Source organism: Pelodiscus sinensis, chromosome 4 (assembly GCF_052426305.1).
Source record: "Pelodiscus sinensis isolate ZL-2025 chromosome 4, ASM5242630v1, whole genome shotgun sequence".
In the NCBI taxonomy this organism is placed as follows: domain Eukaryota; kingdom Metazoa; phylum Chordata; order Testudines; family Trionychidae; genus Pelodiscus; species Pelodiscus sinensis.
The window spans coordinates 4,350,512-4,369,732 of record NC_143055.1 but is presented as its reverse complement, the minus strand read 5'-3'; the positions used below and the strand labels follow the sequence as shown (position 1 = coordinate 4,369,732).

At 44.4% G+C, this 19,221-nt stretch overlaps 1 protein-coding gene across 5 annotated transcripts in view; it reads left to right on the top strand.

Annotated features, from left to right (window-relative positions):
* The window catches only part of EXOC6B (exocyst complex component 6B), a 461,000-nt gene that overhangs the window by 388,912 nt on the left and 52,867 nt on the right, over window positions 1-19,221 (top strand). Inside the window, exon 22 of one of the 5 annotated variants that reach the window (XM_089777733.1) lies at window positions 1,493-17,619. The exons of the other annotated variants lie outside the window; for them this stretch is intronic. Within the exon in view, the coding sequence (XP_089633859.1) occupies window positions 1,493-1,558 (66 nt within the window). The 3' untranslated portion in view covers window positions 1,559-17,619. Of the gene's footprint in view, window positions 1-1,492; window positions 17,620-19,221 lie in introns of those variants that run through there. 5 annotated transcript variants of the gene reach the window in all.

The following is a 19,221-nucleotide window of genomic DNA, read 5'->3' as shown; positions in this document are numbered from 1 at the left end:
GTAGTCCCCGGGGGTGGGGCTGGCAGCCAGTGCGTTCTGGCCCCACTCCCGAGGAGGCCCCTGCCTGGTGGGGGCTGGTTCACGAGGGGAGCCAGTTTAAAAACCAGTTCCCCTCACGGACTGGCTACCTGTCACCATGCGCTGTATCAGTAGTGGGGGCAAGGCTAAGCTCCCAGATCCTGTGCGAGCCGAAACTGAGCTGGTCTGCCTGCCCACCTGGCTTCTAATACACTTTAAATCCAGAGCTGCAGTAGGGATACGTCCCATACCTGGTGTGAGCCAGGATTCAATTGGGCTGCTGGCCAGCCTGCTAAAAAATTTACTAATGGGGGAGGGGAGGGGGAATGAGTGTAGTCTATAGCATTAACCTATAAACTTTTGCTTATTGGTTACTCAGTTAATCAACTACACTATTACATCCCTAGTTCAGTTTCCATGGTCCTCATGCTCTAAAACTCCCAGCATGATAGAAATTATGCAGGAGGTCTGTATGATTTGCATCCCTGTCCACGTGGGACTTGCTGGAGACCCCAGCTCATTTCATGTGGCCTGTAGATGCTAAATTACTTCCAGGGCCAAACCAGTTGGTATTTGAATGCTCCTTTCCATCATCCTTCCTTGGAAACCTTTATACCCAGCACCCTGGATACTGAATGCAGACCCCCCCCAAGGCCAACAACAGCGGGAGGTGGCATCTTGTTTCATATTGTCAGTTTTCAGCACCACAGCAAAAGGAAATCCATATGACAGTAGAATGCCAGAATGAAATTTGAGTCACACATTGCTTTGCCCCGATAAAAAATACAGATATAATTTATGATGCCAAGAGCCACCACTGTAATGATTTCAAACGGAAGTGTAATTTAGGTGTGAACGTTGTTTTTGTTCTTGCCATTAAGCAAGATCTAAATATCCAACAGATGAGGACCCTGTAGCAATCAGTCCAGGAGGTGTCATACAGATGCATTATTATTTTCAGTGTTCGGGGAAGGTGGTGTGGACTTATATTTTCCCTTTCTTAAAGCTACTCTGTATTCTAAAGACTGTTCGGTGTTTCACATTAGGATTTAGTTCTGGGAAACCTGTTAAAAAAATGTGAATTGTTACCATGAACTCTACTTGGCCTCTCAGCTTTGTTGACAGAAATTTACTCCACATAGACAAAAAAAATTAAGCAGGTGAGGTCATTTAGAGTTGAAACAAGCATGGAGTCTGTGCGAGTGTTTGAAAATGAAGTTATAATTAAACTGCTGATGGCGAAGGTGTTAGACTGAACTCTGCGTGGTACCTTGGTACGCTGGCTGAACTTGCCTTTATTGAACACGGCGAGACCCCCAAACAGGTGAAAATCAGAGTTAAATCCAGGGCCAATTTTACTTCTAGAAAAAAGATTACAGCTCTTTAAGAGCCGATTAACTTTTGGCGCTAGGGAATGAGATTAATTGAGCCGCGTTAATCAGAAAGTCCGACTGAGATTTTTTTCTTTGTGCAGCGTCATGAGGCATCACAATTGGCTAAAGCTACAGAGAAAATTACTCCACTCGACCGCTTAAAGTGAATTGATTCCTGAGGTACAAGTGGGAGCTGTGTTACCGTGACCTATCCATGTTGCTGAGAGTTGAAAATAGCATTTAATCAGTGTGTTTTGGAAGACGTTGTAATTACTAGCCGAGGGCAGCAAGGTGTTGCCTGAACTCCATGTGCTCTGGTGAACTGACTTTATGGAACGATACAAAACCAGGCAGGTGAAATCCCAGCAGGAAAAATGTAGTGTTGTAATGGCAAAAAGCTGAGGGTGCAAGGTCATCATCAGAGTGGTGGAATAATTGGGCTTGGTTCATGGAACTTTTCAACTGGCTGACGCAGGTGAAGTGGTGTTTTGAGTTTGACATGAACCTTCACTGTGCAGATTGGACAAAACTAAATTATGGCTCGCGTTTGGGGGCGACTGTGTGCCACGCTCCCCTACGTTACACAGCTTGAAGCTTGTAGTTAGCATGGTCTATTGGTATGTACTCTTTTGGACTCTACTGAGTAACTAAGATGGTCCCTCCTCCCCAAATGCAGTATTATGTCGTGCCTTTGGGAGCAACACAAAGATCTGTTTTGTTTCTGTTCTGTTTTGGCTTGGCCTGCTCGTAATTAAACTAAACAAATTGACTTTTCCCTGTGGTTTTTGGAAAAGCTGGCTGAATCTTTTGCTTTTGGGGGGGATTAATAAATAAAGCAACTGCTTGTGATGGGTTTAACTGGCCGGAATTATCCAGTCAATAGAATCAGTGTGATCTCACTTCATACTTTTTCTTTTAAGTCCAGTGACTTAAAATACGTTCCGTGGCCGATTGCTTTGTGAAGTAGACTTTTTCTTTCTGAGATTGGGGGAGGTTCCTCTTATTCTCTCTTGTCCCACTCACAAAAATTTCCGTCGCCCATCCCAGTTCTATGGATCCTTCTCTCTCCCCTTTTGGCAACGAGTGTCCCTCACTATTCCCTCAGAAGTAGAGAACAGTTCCTTGCCGAGGTAACGTGATGTCATAGGCACCTCACGTGAAGTGTTGTCTACCGTCAACTTTCACCATTCTGCCTCTGAAGAGTCTTTGGAAGCTTCAGCTGGTCCAGAATGCAGCTGCTTGAGTTTTAACTAATACCCATTGTATGGAGCACGTTATGCCAGTGCTCCAGCAGCTGCACTGGCTTCCGGTATGTTTCCGGGCACAATTCAGGATCTTGGTTATGACTTGTAAAGCCCTAAATGGGTTGGGACCGGGGTATTTGAAGGATCATCTCCTACTCTACGAACCCGCCTGGGAATTGAGGTCAGCTGGGGAGGCTCTGTTCCGTGTTCTTCCATGTATGGATATACGGTTGACGTCTGTGACGCAGGGCTTTCTCAGCCTTTGCTCCTAGGTTATGGAATTTTCTCCCCCAGGATATTAGCCTGGCACCAGCATTGGCACTGTTTTGGTGCCAGGCCAAGGCCACCCTTTTTACCCGTCCTTTTATTGGTGTTTAGGAGGGGTGTATGCGTGCCCTCTTGAGGTGTTTTAGCAGGTTGTATGTTCCCCCACTCTGGGATTCTGTATTCTACATCTGTCTGTCTGTCTAATTTATTTCGTTTTAAAAATTGTGTAAGCCACCTCGAATGTTTTAAATAGAGGCGGCGGGGAAATATTTTAAATAAATAATAAAGAAATAAATTATTGCAGCTTCACATTTAGTCAGCCTATGTTTGATCAAAGGATGGACACACAGAATGCCAATTAAAACCAATGCATGTGCTCACCCTTCCTCTCCTCTCCCCCCCGCCCCCGAACATCAGGCCTGAACTTCCATCATATCAATATATAGAAATATGTTAATGCCATGTGGTCTGAGCGATGGCCATTCGGAGGAGATCATTTCAGTAGCACGTCATTTGTCATTAGTATACTTGGTCAAATCATCTATTCGTAGCCCGCCAAAGGGAGATGGTCTCTTCGGCAGTGCAGCTATTTCTCATTCCAAAGCACGTTCGGTGCTTTATCTAACATAGGCAGGGCTGATTTGTCAACGGCAACAGACTTTGTCTTCAGCAGGGAGACGGGCTGGCCCATTATTCCCTCTGGCATTGTTCTTTGTGAGACTTGTCACCACTGACCAATACAAGTTAGATATACAAAAGGCAGACGCTAAGTAGATTAACCTTCAGCGATGTAAACCCCAGTTCTCCTCTTATTGTGGACTCTGGCGTGACACTCCAGTGCAGACAGGTCTTTTGCTGCTGTAGTAAATGGCTTCTTAATTGGGATTGATTTGAACTATCCAAAGCTTGCAAGGCCTGAGTGTGTACTGCGGCCCATCGGGGTTCTATGCAAGGCCCACGAGATGTTTTGTTTACTGTTGTCCACGTGCAGGGTTGCCACATTCTGCTGGTTTCCATCCACATCATTTTTTCCCTCTCCTGGTGTTACTAAAGTGCCACACACGGGAAGGGAGATGCGTGCAGATTGCACACAGCACTGCCTGGGAGAGCCAGGCGCTCCCTGTGCGGCCAATCACAGTGCTGCTACGGTTGATTCGGCACAACCAGCAAAGCCTAGGGATGCAGGTGAGTTAGCAAAACTGCCCTATCCCGGGACGCCGCCTCGGTTACTGCAGTCTTGGACCCACTGAGAGGAAGGAGGACGCATGTGGCCCACTTGCTAGCCTCGGTTGCCCATTGCTTGTTCTGATGCCATATTATGTGATTTAGAAGGAGGAGGTCTTTCAAGATATACCTCACACAGTGCAGGTTAGTTGAAAGAGATTGATTGGACTAATGGAAACTTTTCCAACTGGCCCTCTATTACAATGACTAATTTCCGGCAGAAGGCGAGGGGGGACAGGACATTGTAACGGGGCAAATAAAGCTAAAGGCTGGAACTGGGGCTGAGCTGTAGGCTTGTCTATTTAGATTACAGGGAGGGCTTCCCAGGGCAGGAAATTGGTCTTAGCAAGTTGGAAAAGCTGGTGAACTGGGGCCTCGATAAAAGTGAACTCTGAATGACCCTCTCGCATGCTGGCTGACCTCGCCGCACTTAACAGCCAGAAACAAGCCAGGTGGATTCACTTTCTTCAGCTGCTGATAACACAAGTGGGGCTACACCACACCCTGACCCGCACCTGACCTCTCTTCCTGCTTTCCCTGAACCCCGTGCTGATAAAACCCCATGTGATAACGCTATTGAGGTCTGGTTGTAAACCATATCAGTGTGTACATAAGGGAGGGAGAAAAAACACAAAAGGCCAAACCAAGAACTCTGCCTGACCCTTCTATGACCTTGGCAGTAAACCAAGTCGGGAGGGAAACCTGCCAGTAACTTTCAGCTTCCTCCCCTCCGCCCTTTGCCTTGCTACTGAGTGAATGTGGCTGTTGCAACCAAATGTAGGTCACTGTGTGCTGAGCGGCACAGGTGGAGTTTTAAACTTGTAATGTCTTTTCCACCAGCGCATTTGCCACGTGCTTGTGCTGCTGACAGCTCCCGGAAAGCAGGAGAGATCGAGTCGTGTGTTCCGCCTCAGGCCATGCTTCTGCGGTGGATGTAGGGTGACCCGAAGCAAGTTGTGAAGGCCCAAATTAAGAGTGGCTGCTCGTTTTTGGGCGTCCAGCGTTAGGCACGTAGGGCGTCCTTTCCAAAGGAGACGAGCATGCAGAGGAAGTGTGCGTCTCATCCGTTGAATTTGCTACAATAAGGGGTTGATGTTTGGCCCCAAACCAAACTTCGTTTGTGGGGGGAGGTTTGAGAGGGGCAGGTAATACTTAGAACTGTGAATCTGAATTGTATGTCTCAGAGGTGTACTAGAACAGACCGTCACATCAACACCACCCTATACCGAAAACCTACCGACCGCTATGCTTACCTGCATGCCTCTAGCTTCCATCCCGGACATACCACACGATCCATTGTTTACAGCCAAGCACTGAGTTACAACCGCATCTGCTCCAACCCCTCAGACAGAGACATACACCTACAAGATCTTCAACAAGCATTCTGTCAACTACGATACCCACACGAGGAAGTGAGGAGACAGATTGACAGAGCCAGACTTGTACCCAGAAGCCTCCAGCTACGGGACAAGCCCAAGAAAGAAACCAACAGAACACCACTGGCCATCACCTACAGTCCTCAGCTAAAACCTCTTCAATGCGTTATTAGTGATCTACAACCCATCCTGGACAATGATCCCTCGCTTTCACAGGCCTTGGGAGACAGGCCAGTCCTTGCCCACAGACAACCCACCAACCTGAAGCATATTCTCACCAGCAACTACGCACCGCACCATAATAACTCTAACTCAGGAACCAATCCATGCAACAAACCTCGGTGCCAACTCTGCCCACATATATACACCAGCAACACCATCACAGGGCCTAACCAGATCAGCCATACTGTCACTGGTTCATTCTCCTGCACATCTACTAATGTAATATACGCCATCCTGTGCCAACAATGCCCCACTGCTATATACATCGGCCAAACTGGACAGTCCCTACGTAAAAGAATCAATGGACACAAATCAGATATTAGGAATGGCAACATACAAAAACCTGTAGGGGAACACTTCAATCTCCCTGGACACACAATTGCAGATCTAAAGGTAGCCATCCTACAGCAAAAAAACTTCAGGATCAGACTTCAAAGAGAAACTGCTGAGCTACAGTTCATCTTCAAGTTTGACACAATCAACTCTGGATTAAACAAAGACTGTGAATGGCTCGCTAACTACAAAAGCAGCTTCTCTTCACTTGGAATTCACACCTCCAGATCAGCTACTAGAAGTGGGCCTCATCCTCCTTGATTGGATCCACCTCGTCATCTCCAGCCTGATTCTGGCCTGCATATTTATACCTGCCTCTGGAAATTTCCACTACATGCATCTGACGAAGTGGGTCTTTGCCCACAAAAGCTTATGCTCCTACACTTCAGTCTATAAGGTGCCACAGGACACCTCGCCGCTAGAACAGACTGGTGGTCCATTTAACCCGGTGCCCAATAGGAATGTTAAATTTTGATTGACTAATCAAATAGTCGATGCAATTTGTATCGACTATTCAGTTAGTCGATAGGGTGCCTCTGCCCTTGAAGTGTAGCAACGGCCATAAGGCCACTGCTGCCCTTCAAAGGCAAAAGCACTGTGGGGGGCATGGGGCCAGCAGGGGACTCAAGCAGTCCCCCACTGGCCCCGTGTTCCCTGCGCCGTTTCGAAGCGGTAGTGCCGCATGGAGCCCAGGTTCAGTGGGGAAGTCCACTGACCCTGGGCTCCATGTGATGCTGTCACTTTGAAACGCCATGGGGCGCCCGGCATCAGGATGCACGTGGCAGTGCCGCATGGAGCCTGGAGTCTGCGGGGGCTCCCCCCCGCTGCTGCTTTGAAATGCCGTGTGCAGCCTGGGGACACCCAGCTGGCTCTGGGCTGCATGCGGTGTTTCAAAGCAGCAGCGCCACGTGAAACCCAGGGTCTGGTCCCAGGATCTATGCGGCGCTGCTGCTTTGAAGCCCCCCTCTTTGCTTCCCCTCTCCCCTTGCTGCTGTTTTCTGATATAGACCTCAAAGGGGAGGGGAAGCAACTAGTCGTTCACATCCCTAGTGTCCAGTACCTGATACCGATGAGCTCTATCTCCTTTAGAAATCAGTGTAACAAGCCCCATCGTGGACAATTAGGGAATAACCCCCCCCTTTTTTTTCAGAGGTTGGTTTATCCCCTGGAACAAGTGGCTCTAATAACTTTTTTAAAAAAATATCCTATGCAACGTACAATAATGCTCATCCATCTGTGATTGTAGAATATATGTGGTGCTTACCGTTACGTTAGTGTGAATGAGCTGTACACTCTCAATGCTTTCCAGGCTGGGAAGATTTACTTGGAATATGGAATGTTAGAAAAAGTCACCCTGAAATGGCATAACTTTTAATATTAGCAAATAGTCTATAAAAGTAAAGGAACGTTCAGCGGTGTAATTCAAGTCCTATAAGTTTAATTTTAGAGTTCTAATGATAAACTGCTAAGGTTTGGCTCATGGTTTGTCATTAAAACCCTTGGATGAAACTGTATTACATGCTTTTTTTTTTTTTTCAAATTCTGATGCACAGAGAAGATTGGAATAGGCCTCCAATAAATGCAGTTGTTAAAACAATGTAATAATGAATATTATCTATAGGAGAGGCTTCCGGGAATAGAGGCAAATAAACTCTCAAATATTTATAGAGTGCTTCCAGTATTCTGGTTGCTATCAGACTAGAGGAAGATGCAATCCCCTTTTGTCAAGTAGATTAGTCTAATTCGGGATCAGCCGCAGAGTGCCTAGTTTGTAGGTACAAATCTCATACTAGTACATTAATTTTAATTTTCTTCAGCTTGCCAATGAAAGGCTGTGCAGAAGAAACAAGATTCGCCGCCTCCATGTCGTGCACCTCACCCTTCGTAATTGACACACAATGTAGCCACTAACACCCTCCCGGTCCGTCAGCCTGACCACGTCCCCAGACTCCACAACCCAAGAATCCATTGACTGGCTTGCACACCCCATCAAATGTAAACATCGTGCCTTGCCTTCAAGGGCCTGCATAAATCCTTCCCTCTTTAGTTTCTCTCTCCTACCACTTGGCCAGTGATGGCAGCCACAATGCCTCTTTTGGCAACTTTTCCCAAGAGCATTTCCTTGATGTCTTGCTTTCTGCCGTCTGGGTACAGAGTGCCCTTTCAAAACAGGCCCATGAAGCCACCAGCCTTTTCTCCTCTTCCAAATACCAGCTCGTACCAGGATGCCTGCAAAATAGTAGCCAGATGTTGATTTAAGTGTGTGTTAGAATTTTTTTTAAATTGTCTTCCGCCAGGTTGTGCACTAGCCTTTGCTGAGGAACTGCATTATCTTGCCATCTTCCCTGCGCTTCCTTCCGACTCTTGTTTTGCTCCCTGATGTCACATCATGCAAGAAATAAATTGGCAACTTTTCTGAGGCAGGGATTATCTTCTATTTGCATCGTGAGGCAACCAGCATTGTTTTGGCCTTGTCTACACTAGGGGATTGAACTCAGTGGAACTGTAGTGGCGTAAGCACAAGTGGTTCAGTGAGTCCACACCTCTCTGGCTGAAACAGTGAGTCATTGCAGGATGGCCCTGATTTAACTAGACCTGACTTAAATTGTGTCCACTGCCATGCCTATTAGGTATCTATCCCACAGTTCCTGGCACCACGCACAGGAGGCGTGCATGCTGGGAGACTTACTGAAACACCCAAGGCAACAGTGGGAGATTGATCAAATCACTTCATCTACACCAGATGAAACTGGCCATTCATCCCCACCGGTGCTGAAACGGTCAGTCTGAACTAGTTCTAACAGCACCAATGTCCACAAAGTATCCTCGTCTGCATGGTACAGCTGGTAAAATATCTGGCAACCTTTTGTGTGTGGGCTCAAAGTGCACTGCAAATGTGCTAGGCAGTTAAAGTGGGTTTACCATACACGAGGCTTTGGGGACACTACTAAAAGAATTAACCGTCGTGTTTTTAAAAGTCCCTTTGGGCTACCTCCACTCCACAGACCTGCTGCAAACTTCTCCGCGCTCAATAACCACCGACGACAAAGCGATGCCAGTTTTTAAAAATAATGTCCAAGGCAGCTGGTTGCCATCAGGAGGGGTGTTTTGTGTGTGTGGTGTTACTGTTCACTTGATCCCCTCCCAGTTCTAATCTTCCCAATCCCTCTCGGTGATAACGCCCTCTAAAATGCCACACCTCTTCTAATCCCCCAGAAAAGAAGTAAGCTACGTTGCTGTTGTTGGATGTACATGAGCAAATTCTCGTTTTATGAATTCCCATTAGAAAGTGCACTGCTCTATAGATTATCAATGCTGCTATTGTTCTCCTCTCTTTATTAAGTTTGTCTTTTTATTTAAATGAAGTGCTGCTGCTCCTTTGAATATTTCTGGGGGTAAGGGAGTTGGAGACATTACACTGAAAGATCATTCTTTACTATTGTCTGAATATGTGCTAAATAAATAACATAATTAAGAGCATTCTAAAGATTCTGTTGTGGTAAAGGCAAAAACAATCCCCCAAAATAAGATGACAGTGTTATTTATCGATCAGATCTTCTTGTTGCTGTTGTCAAGAAATGCTCTAAATGAAATACTTCCATGCTTCATTGATCATCAGAAATGTCATCCTAGCTTTTTGCAGGCTTAACGGATTGCCTCTTCGAAGTAATCCCAACAGCAGACCCATTTGTGCAATGTAAGGTCTCCGTTTTCAGCCTTGTTAACACACCACTTGATAGCTTATGTCAAACGTCAGAATAATAGGCTGCACGTGTTATCGATTAAATGACAGTTGCTGCCACTAAAAATTGATCTTTGGTTTTTCATCCAGCGAGGTATGGTTTCAACAGCAGTTTAGTCAGTTATCTAATTTGAGTGCTCTAGCTTGCATGCCTTCTGTGCATGGAATTTTTGTGACCGAGCCTTTTGGGGAGAAAGAAGGGACAGTCAGTGAATGCCACGGAATCCATTCAAAACCTGGCAATCACATCGAAAATGTAGAACCCGCTGTTTATCGAATCATTCTGAGTCCTTCATTATAAAGATGGTTAGAAGTTTAGATTTTAAATCCAATTGTGTGGCTTTTTTTTTTTTAAATGCTTGAGTCCCAAACTCCTGTGCCTTAACCACAAGACCCTCCTTTCTGCTCTGAGGCAGCTTATTCTGTCGACAGTGCCAGAAATGTGCGTGGCACTTTACAGAGAAGTAAAAGAAATATCCCGGCTCTGAAAAACTTACTTTCCAAACCTCTGAGCAGCTTTCAAATACTTGCCCTTCGGGGCAGAAAAAAATAAAGCTGGAAAAATGTTTTTCTTGATACCACAGTTTGTAATGACCACTATTTGCATCTGATGTCAACATGAATGCTTGCTTTGTTCAACGTAGACAATTTAGTTTTAGATGGGGATCCTTTGTATTACTGTATCTCTTTTTAAGTGCTACTTCTCAGCCTCCTTAACCTCATGGAGTTCCCCAGTGAGTGTGGGTTTTAAAGGTAAGTTATGTTTTGCATTCTTGTGTGCTCCTTCTCCTGGTGTTGAACTTTGGGCATATGACACATGGGAATATGTCCTGTTCCTTAGTGTGAAGCTGAGCTTAGCACACTGCTAGAGTTCTGGGTAATGTTCACTCAAGTGGATCTGATTCCATAAGATTATAGAATTTCTTCAAATGAATCTCTCTGAAGGTTATCAAACTGGAGAATCAAAACTGCTGAGGAGCAATCTGACTTTCCCCATCAATTGTATTAACCTGCGAGTGCCACAATATTGTGTATAACTGCAAAAATATCCAGTTAAATGTACTGTTGAAGGGGGGGAGGGGGAGGATTAGCCAAAGTTCATCTCTAGATTAACCCCTCTGGTTTGATATCTGTAGAATGTTCTATCAATGTTCCATGATCAATAAACATGAAAAAAAAAAAGAAAAATCTAAAGGCAAAAGTATCAAGTATGAAATCATAGCAAAATTAGAGGCAGGCCATTAAATGAGGTTAGTTTTTGTAAACACGCACATATTACTGTGGTTTTGAAATGCTTTGTTAGACTTTGCATAAATAAAATGCTTAGATTCGTTTAGATGATGGGAGGAATCATTAAATAAAGCTGTACCAAAGTGTCTTGGGACATGTCCCAGTGCTCGCTCTATGCAGGAGCCTGGAACAAACTTGAAATTCATATCAAGCTACCCCTAAAAATGAGGAACGTAAGAACAGCCACACTGGGTGAGCCCATTAGTCCATCCAGCTCAGTATCCTGTCTGCTGACAGTGGCCAATACCACATGCCCCAGAGGGAGGGAACACAACAGGGAATCCTCATGTGATCGTTCCCCTGTCTCCCATCTCCAGACAAACAGAGGCTAGGGACACCATTCCTACCCATCCTGGCTAATAGCCATTGGTGGACCTAACTTCCATGAATCTGTCTAGCTCTTTTTTGAGCCCTGTTCAAGTCCTAGCTTTCACCATATCCTCTGGCAAGGAGTTCCAGAGATTAACTGTGCATTGCTTAAAGAAAAACTTCCTTTTGTTTGTTTTAAACCTGCTGCCTATTCATTTCATTTGGTGACCCCTAGTTCTTATATTGTGGGAATAAGTAAATAACTGAAGCTGGACCCCTGTCTTGGCAGTTGTCATAAGAAAATCTTGTGAAGTTCTAAGCTACAAGCATTGCTTTTGCATTGATGTTCTTCTGGAAATCGATAAGGAGGGTGTAGAGAGGCAAGTTTCTACTCTTTACCTGTTAGCAGCAATAATAGTAAAATCAAAGGTGGCCTTTTATTTAATTGTTTTTGTTGATCTGTGTAATAAGCGAGGTGGTTGCTGGGTGCCTATAGCATATGAGAGCATTAAAATTGTGAGGGGCAACAGCTGATGGACTTAAATCTGACTTCGGCTACCCTCTCTTTACTTTCTGTTTTACACAGCAGAAAACCTTGAACCGATTCAGTGAAGTGGGTGATATTTCTTTAGGGCATGATAGTCAGACCTACTGTGAAGTAACTCGTGGCTTATACAGAGCTCTAGCTCAAACAGTCATGTGGAACAGAGAGACTGTGCTAGTGGGAGGTGATTGAACTTGCAGGGGACTTGAGATGCAATAAATGGTGGTCATTTCCCACCTTTTGTAACTGGAAAACAGATGTGGTCGCCTCATCTCAAAAAAGCTATTTTGTCATTGGGAGAGGTTCAGAAAAGAGCAACAAAAAATTGAGGGGTTTGGAAGAGGAATTAAAAAGACTTGGACTTTTCCCCTTAGAAAAGAGGAGACTAAGGGGGGATAGGATAGAGGTCTATAAAATGATGACTGGTGCGGAAAAAGTGAACAAGGAAAAGTTATTTACTTGTTCTCATAACATAAGAACGAGGGGGTCACCAAATAAAATGAATAGGCAGCAGGTTGAAAACAAACAAAAGGAAGTTTTTTTTTTCTTCACGCAGCGCACAGTCAACTTGTGGAACTCCTTGCCAGAGGAGGTTGTGAAGACCAGGACTTTAACAAGGGTCAAGAAAGAACTAGATAATTAGGTCCATCAATGTCTATTAGCCAGGATGAGTAGGAATGGTGTCCCTAGCCTCTGTCAGAGGCTGGGAATGGGTGATGGGAGAGGGATTACTTGAAGATTCCCTGTTGGGTTCACTCCCTCTGGGGCATCTGGCATTGGCCATTGTTGGAAGACAAGGCATTGGGCTAGATGGACCTTTGTTCTCAACCAGTATGGCCGTTCTTATGTTATGTTCTTATGAAATTAAGGCCAAAAGTGCCACTAAGGGAGAAAGCCCTGCTCAGCCTTGGTTTTCACACTCTCCCATCAAACAAGAACAAGGGATGCTAACTGAAATATGAATGTAAAGCACAGCAAAATACTCTTTCCCCTCTGTGGCTGTGGTTTTCAACCTAAGATTTCAAAGGGGGTCGTCTACACTCCCGTTCAGAAATGTTGGGGGATCTGCAAATAAAAAAGTTTGAAATCCCTTGCTGTATGGAATTCACTGCCACAGGAGAGCATCAAGAGCAACTGAGGTAGGTGGATTTAAAACACAAAAAAGGCCATTTTATGGCCTTTGAGAGAAGCTATAGCTATGCCATAAATCTAGGCTAAATTGGGTGGTGTCCTTAGGGAATATTGGGGTGTCAAGATTGAAAAGATTTGTTACTTCTACAATGTGAACGGGGGTTTGAACGTCAGAGGTGTGTGACATAGCATCCCATGAGGCAACAGGACACCTAGTTCTCAACACTTTACAAGTCACGGTCCGAAATCCATAGGCTCCTATTTTTGAAAATTGTGCCCCAAAATAGTTGTTCTGTGTCACGCAATAGTCTGTGTTCAGAGGTCTGTAATTCCTGGGTCTAATTCTGGTTAGTTTTTAATATGGTGGGGTGGCTGAAAGGTGGCAGTGAACTGGCATGAGGAGGCCAGACACAACGATCAGATGGTCTGTTCTGGCCTTGAACTCTCAGGATCTCTTCTTGTTGGGGTTGTCACCAGTTAAAAGGCTCTGTGATTCTCCGCAGTCTACGTTGGTGTGAAGGATCATACGAAGCTGCATGCCCGCGGGGTGGTCATTCTGTGTCCCATAACGCCCGTTTAAGATGTTATACGATATTCTAAAGACATCGGAGAGCAATTAATAAATGGCACTGGACAGAATGGTGCGAGTGCTGTAGCAGAAAAATGTACACTTCCTCCCCTTAAAGGTTTCCGTCCCCTGCAGCCACGCTGTCCCCCTCTCACCCTTCCCTCCTCCCCCAATCACAAGGCCATAGCCTCAGCAGAGCACTCGGTTTACAAGTCACACTACCACAAGGTCGGAGCCAGTGTCAAAAGAGTATTAGGCCCCCAAAAACAGTCTCGAAGGAATGTTAATCTGACAGGAGCTGATAAAATCAAGGAAGCTGGGCACGAAGGCTTCTGTTCACCCTGTACCCTGCATTTACACTGGCTTTGCAGTGACGGGCAGGCATCAGCCTCGAAACACTAAAAAAAGTTTTTTTCTAACAAAATGTGATCGGTGGAGCAAGGGCAGAGGCAGCAGCATGGAGTGGCAGGGGGCTCCTCTGGATTGGGGCCAGAGTGCATTTGCCCCGCCCCCTCCCCCGAGACTATAGAACAGTCAACTAACCAATAAGAATTCATGAAGTTAATCAACTATTCAGCTAGCCAATATGTAACATGCCTACTTCAAAGAGCTTATGTTTTACGTTCAGGTATCCTACATTTCCCTTCCTTCCTTCTAACCAGTCTAGTTTATAGTCAAGATATATCGCCAGATTAAGAATGTTAAATTGTGTTTAATCAGCTAATCGAATACTCGATGGAATTTCCATGGATTAGTCGATAAGGGGGGAAACTGCTGGGAGCTGACCCCGCTGTGGCTCTGCCTTTTAAATGTGGTAAGAGCTGGGCAGTTCCCCCAGCACCAGCTCCTGCCCCCCCTTTGCTGCCTCTGATAGAGGGGGGACTGTTAGAGGCAGCAGGGGGGAGACGGAAGGAGCAAATAGTCAAGCAGTGACTCAACTAGTCACTTACATCCCTACGCCAAATATGCCTGTTCGGTCAGTGTCCCTGTATCATTGCTAGACATTCTAGTTCACTTGTTTTTCCCCTTTACGGTTATCACTTTGATCCATGTGCCTATTGATAGTCTTGATTTTTGGCTGACTCCATTTCTCTGTACCATCCTCGTGCTTTTCAGAAATTACTCACATGGCCTCAGTTTGCCCCTGCTCTTGTTCCCCTGTAGTTTCTTCCCTACCCGTTTCTTCCCTACCCTTTGTGGGACACAGAGGTACCTTTCGCATTACTGATGTCCCTCACTGGTTTATTTGTCCAGCCTAACTGCTCTTCAGCACCTGTCTGCTGTCCCCACAGCCTGACTAAGGTGGGAGTAGACACACCAAGGAAAAGGAATTTGCTGCTCTAATTAAAGTCGGGGGAGAGTAACTTGAAGTAATGGGATAAGATATAGGCACGGGCAATTTACAGGAGGCCCCTGACTTGCGACCGCCTGAGTTCCAACTCCCCGCTCTTACAAACATTTTTGTAAGTGTGGAATGGGCCGGAAACCCCTGACTTGCGTATTTGGCCCACATTTACGATGTTGAACTGCGCCTATCGTAAATGAGGGTTTGAGTTACGACGCCCCCGACTTGCAACGCTTCTCCTGGAACCAATCATGACGCAAGTTGGGGGCCTCCTGTAGACTGAAGTTTTCTGAGATTTTATTAAAAGGTGGCATAATCTCACAAGAAAAGTGGGAACTTCGTTACTTACACATGTAGAACTGAGCTGCACAAAACACCACTGCGTGCACAATAGTAAAATATCCTGCACTGGCAAAAAAACGGAATGAGAAAACCTAATGGGAGTTTTCCATCTCTAGATTCTATTAAATAATTTGTTTAATATAGTTATTTATTGGGCATCACAAAATTCCTCCTTCATCTGTGTGGTAAATGTGATTTAATTACATTGTGGAGTTTCAGATAACAAAATTACCTGCTTAAAGGGACTCTAGTGACTTGTAATAGTCAGTTAGAAAAAAAATTATTATTATTAAGATTGTGTGTTGGGTGCTTTCCAGACATAGGCAGTTCCTGTCTCAAACCACCTACAGTCTTCAGAAATTAGGCTAAAAATTAATTTCATGTAGTGCCCCTTGCTAGTGTTTGTGGGTTTACCATCACACTTACCTGTTTAAATGTTCTTCTGTCCTCCCTCTTCGCTAACTGTGTGAAAAATACATACAAATAGGGCAAACAAACATGTCAGGAAAAACAGGGAAACCAATCGTACTAGTGGAAGTAACCCTAACACTATACCAGTGCTATCAAATGCTCAAAGTGAACAATCTGAAAAAACAGAATTCTTAAGCCTAATCTTCCTTCTCCAAAGCAGTTTCTAACAGGTAAATCAACATTTGGACAGAAGCTTTTGTTGTTTGTTGACAGTCTCACTTGGAACTCTTTAGAGCTGTGGTTCTCAACTGGTGGTCCATGGTGACTTTTTCGGTGGCTGTGTAGACTGCACCAAAAGTTGGAATAAGCTATTTTGACTTAAACTGGGCAATTAGTGTCGCTCGAGTTGCGTAGCTTATTTCAAGTGTTAGCCCTGCTGTGTAGACATGCACTTGTTTGTCACCATTGACTGAGAATATCGGAACAATTCTGAGGTAAGAAAAAGCATTTGCAAGGCAATTCCATACAATGTCTGTAAAACTCAAAAGACTTTGCTTACTGGTGGCTTATTACAGTGAAATATGTTGAAATATGTTGTAACGTATGTGCTGGTTTAGAACAAACACATGTAGCGTTCTTGGAAGTCTGTTTTGCAGCTACTGCCGTGGACCTGTGACATTAAGAACATAAGAACGGCCAGACGGGGTCAGACCAAAGGTCCATCTAGCCCAGTGTCCTGTCTGCTGACAGGAGACAATGCCAGGTGCCCCAGAAGGAGTGACTAGAACAGAGAATCATCAAGTGATCCCTCCTTTGTCACCAGACAAACAGGCTAGGGGCACTATTCCTGCCCATCCTGGCTAATAGCCGTTTATGGACCCGTCCTCCATGAATTTATCCAGTTCTTTTTTAATCCTTTTAAAGTCGTGGTCTTCAGAACATCATTGATAAGGAAAACAGACTATTAGGATGAAATAAAAATGTGGAAATAATTCTTGGGAATTCCCTCTAATTGAAATCCATGTGGGAGCAAATGACACCGTTGGAAATAATCCAGGACACTCTAGATGCAGGTGAAAACAAGCGGAGGATTTATTGTACACCAGCTGATGGAGTGACACGCAGGGGTTACCCTGGTGAACACTGGTTAATTAACACAATACAATAGATTATATAGTCAGCAGGTGGACAGAGGAAAAATGATTTGATAGGTCTAGCAGCAAGACGAAATGAGCACATAAGCCAATAGAACAACTAAAGATTACATAATATCTCCGCCCATTGCAAAGTAACAACTCACTAATTAATATACAGGTGGTTATTGTTCAAATGCCAAAACATATCAGCAAAACAGTAATAACATTTTAGTCTGCATAGATGATGATGTTTCTATAGCAGGCGGGTATGGCCTTGAGTTGGTGCAGCGCTTGGTTCTCAGGCTTATTATCTAGGAGTGAAGTAAGACAGTTTAAGCAAATTTTATGAATGTTATCTTAAGCAAAATGTGTTACGTTACCAACTGGGACCCTGTCCGAGTGTTTTAGAACGTGGTTGCTATGGTGCCCAGGGTCTTTTACTGCCTGCAGCTCTTATTCTGACTGTGGTGTTCCCAGGCTTGATCCCAGGATGGAGTCATGCTGTTTAGAGGCCTACTAGCACGTTTAGGGCTGCCTCAGTTTACCCTACAACACCTATCGAAAGAGTCACTAAAATCAAAGGTGACTTCCGGGACATGGAATCTGCAAAAAGTGTCAAGGCAGATGAACAAGTGTAGCCTTTCAGTGGCAAGTGCTAGTAGAGAAAAGAGAAGTGTATACTGGATAGAAACCAATGGATGTTCAGAGAGTAGTATAGAGGGGAATCTTTGGATTAACAGACTGTCGGAAAGCCTACTGGGGTGAGAGGTGACTGTTAATTAGATCTCCACCTCATTAGATGCAGTCCCAACTTCCTGAATCCACAACTGGGAGACTTGGATTTTGCTTTGCTGAATCCATCCTGCATTCCAAATAGAAATTCAAAAATTGTAAGGCCTGAAGGAACCATTCGATCATCCGCTCTAATCTCATGTATGACACAAGTGGGTCACTGAAGTATCTCTGTATTGAGACCAGTAACTTGTATCCTCTAAAAAGGCATTAGATCTTGATTTGAAGATATCAGTAGATCGAGAATCCTCTGTTTCCTTTGGTAATCTGTTCCAATGGCTGATCACACTCATGGTTTAAAAAAAATCTGTGCCCTGTTTCTAATTTGACGTTGTCTGGCTCCTGCTTCCAGCCATTGGTTCTTGTTGTGCATGTCTCTCCTAGGTTAGAACCCCTTAGTGCCCGTTTTCTTCCCTTGAGGATAAAGTATAAGAAGTCCCCTCTCAATCTTCATCTTGATAAATTAGACAGAACTTCTTAAATCTGTCATTGTACAGCATTTTCTCTGTTTCTCAGATAATTTTGGTAGTTCTTTTCTGCACCCTCTCCAATTTCTCCACGTCCTTATTAAAATATGGAGAACTGAACAAGATACAGTGTTGTGCTCCAACTCGCTAATCCCCTGTGTATACAGCCAAAGTTCATTTAGGATTTTTTTTCCTCACAAATATCACTCTGGGAGCTAATGTTGACTTGCTGGAGACCTAAAACTTTTTCAATCACTGCACTCCATGATACGGTCCCCCAATCTGTGTGTATGGCCTGCTTTCCACATTCCTGCATGTATAACTTTGGTTTTGTGTACCTGCCCCATCATCTTTATTTACCTGTCTGCCAATCTTTGTGGCATATGCAGATTAATCAGCAGTGATTTTATAATTAGTTCCAGATCATTGATGTAAATACTGAATAGTTCCGAGTCGAGAATTGATCCATATGAGAGCCATTTGATGGTGATTCCCCGTTGACAACTGCTTTTTTAAGTCTGTCAGCCACTTCTAGCTCCATCTAATGTGTGCTCTGCTGATACAGAATAGCACTAATTTTAATCAGTCATATGTCACAGACAAATTCCTTACAAAAGTCTGACACTTACGCAGTTATCTTCCCCAGCAAAACTTGTATCATCCAAAAAAAAAAAGAAAAAAAAAAGAAATCAAGTTTGTTTGAGGTCTTTTTCCCACAGAACCATGTTGATTGACATACAATTTCCTCCTGTCCTTTAATTCTTTCTCAGTTTAAGCCTGTGTCAGGTTTTCCATTACTTTGCCTTGGGCTGAAGTCAAGCTATCCCACTTACTTCCACTCCCTTAAAAAAAATATATATATATATGGGCACATCATTAGTGTGACAAAATGGGTATTTTCTGTAATATTTGTCTCGCTTATAGGCATGGCTCAGTTTCCCTCTATGTAGTATGACGGACGGACCAGTGGGTGAAAAAGGGTTAGCACTGTTGGGCACAGGAGGCAGGAAAGGCTGTGTCATCTGGCTGTCTTGGAGGAAGGGATAAGATCATTATAGAACTGGCTGAAACTGACCTAAATCTGCAA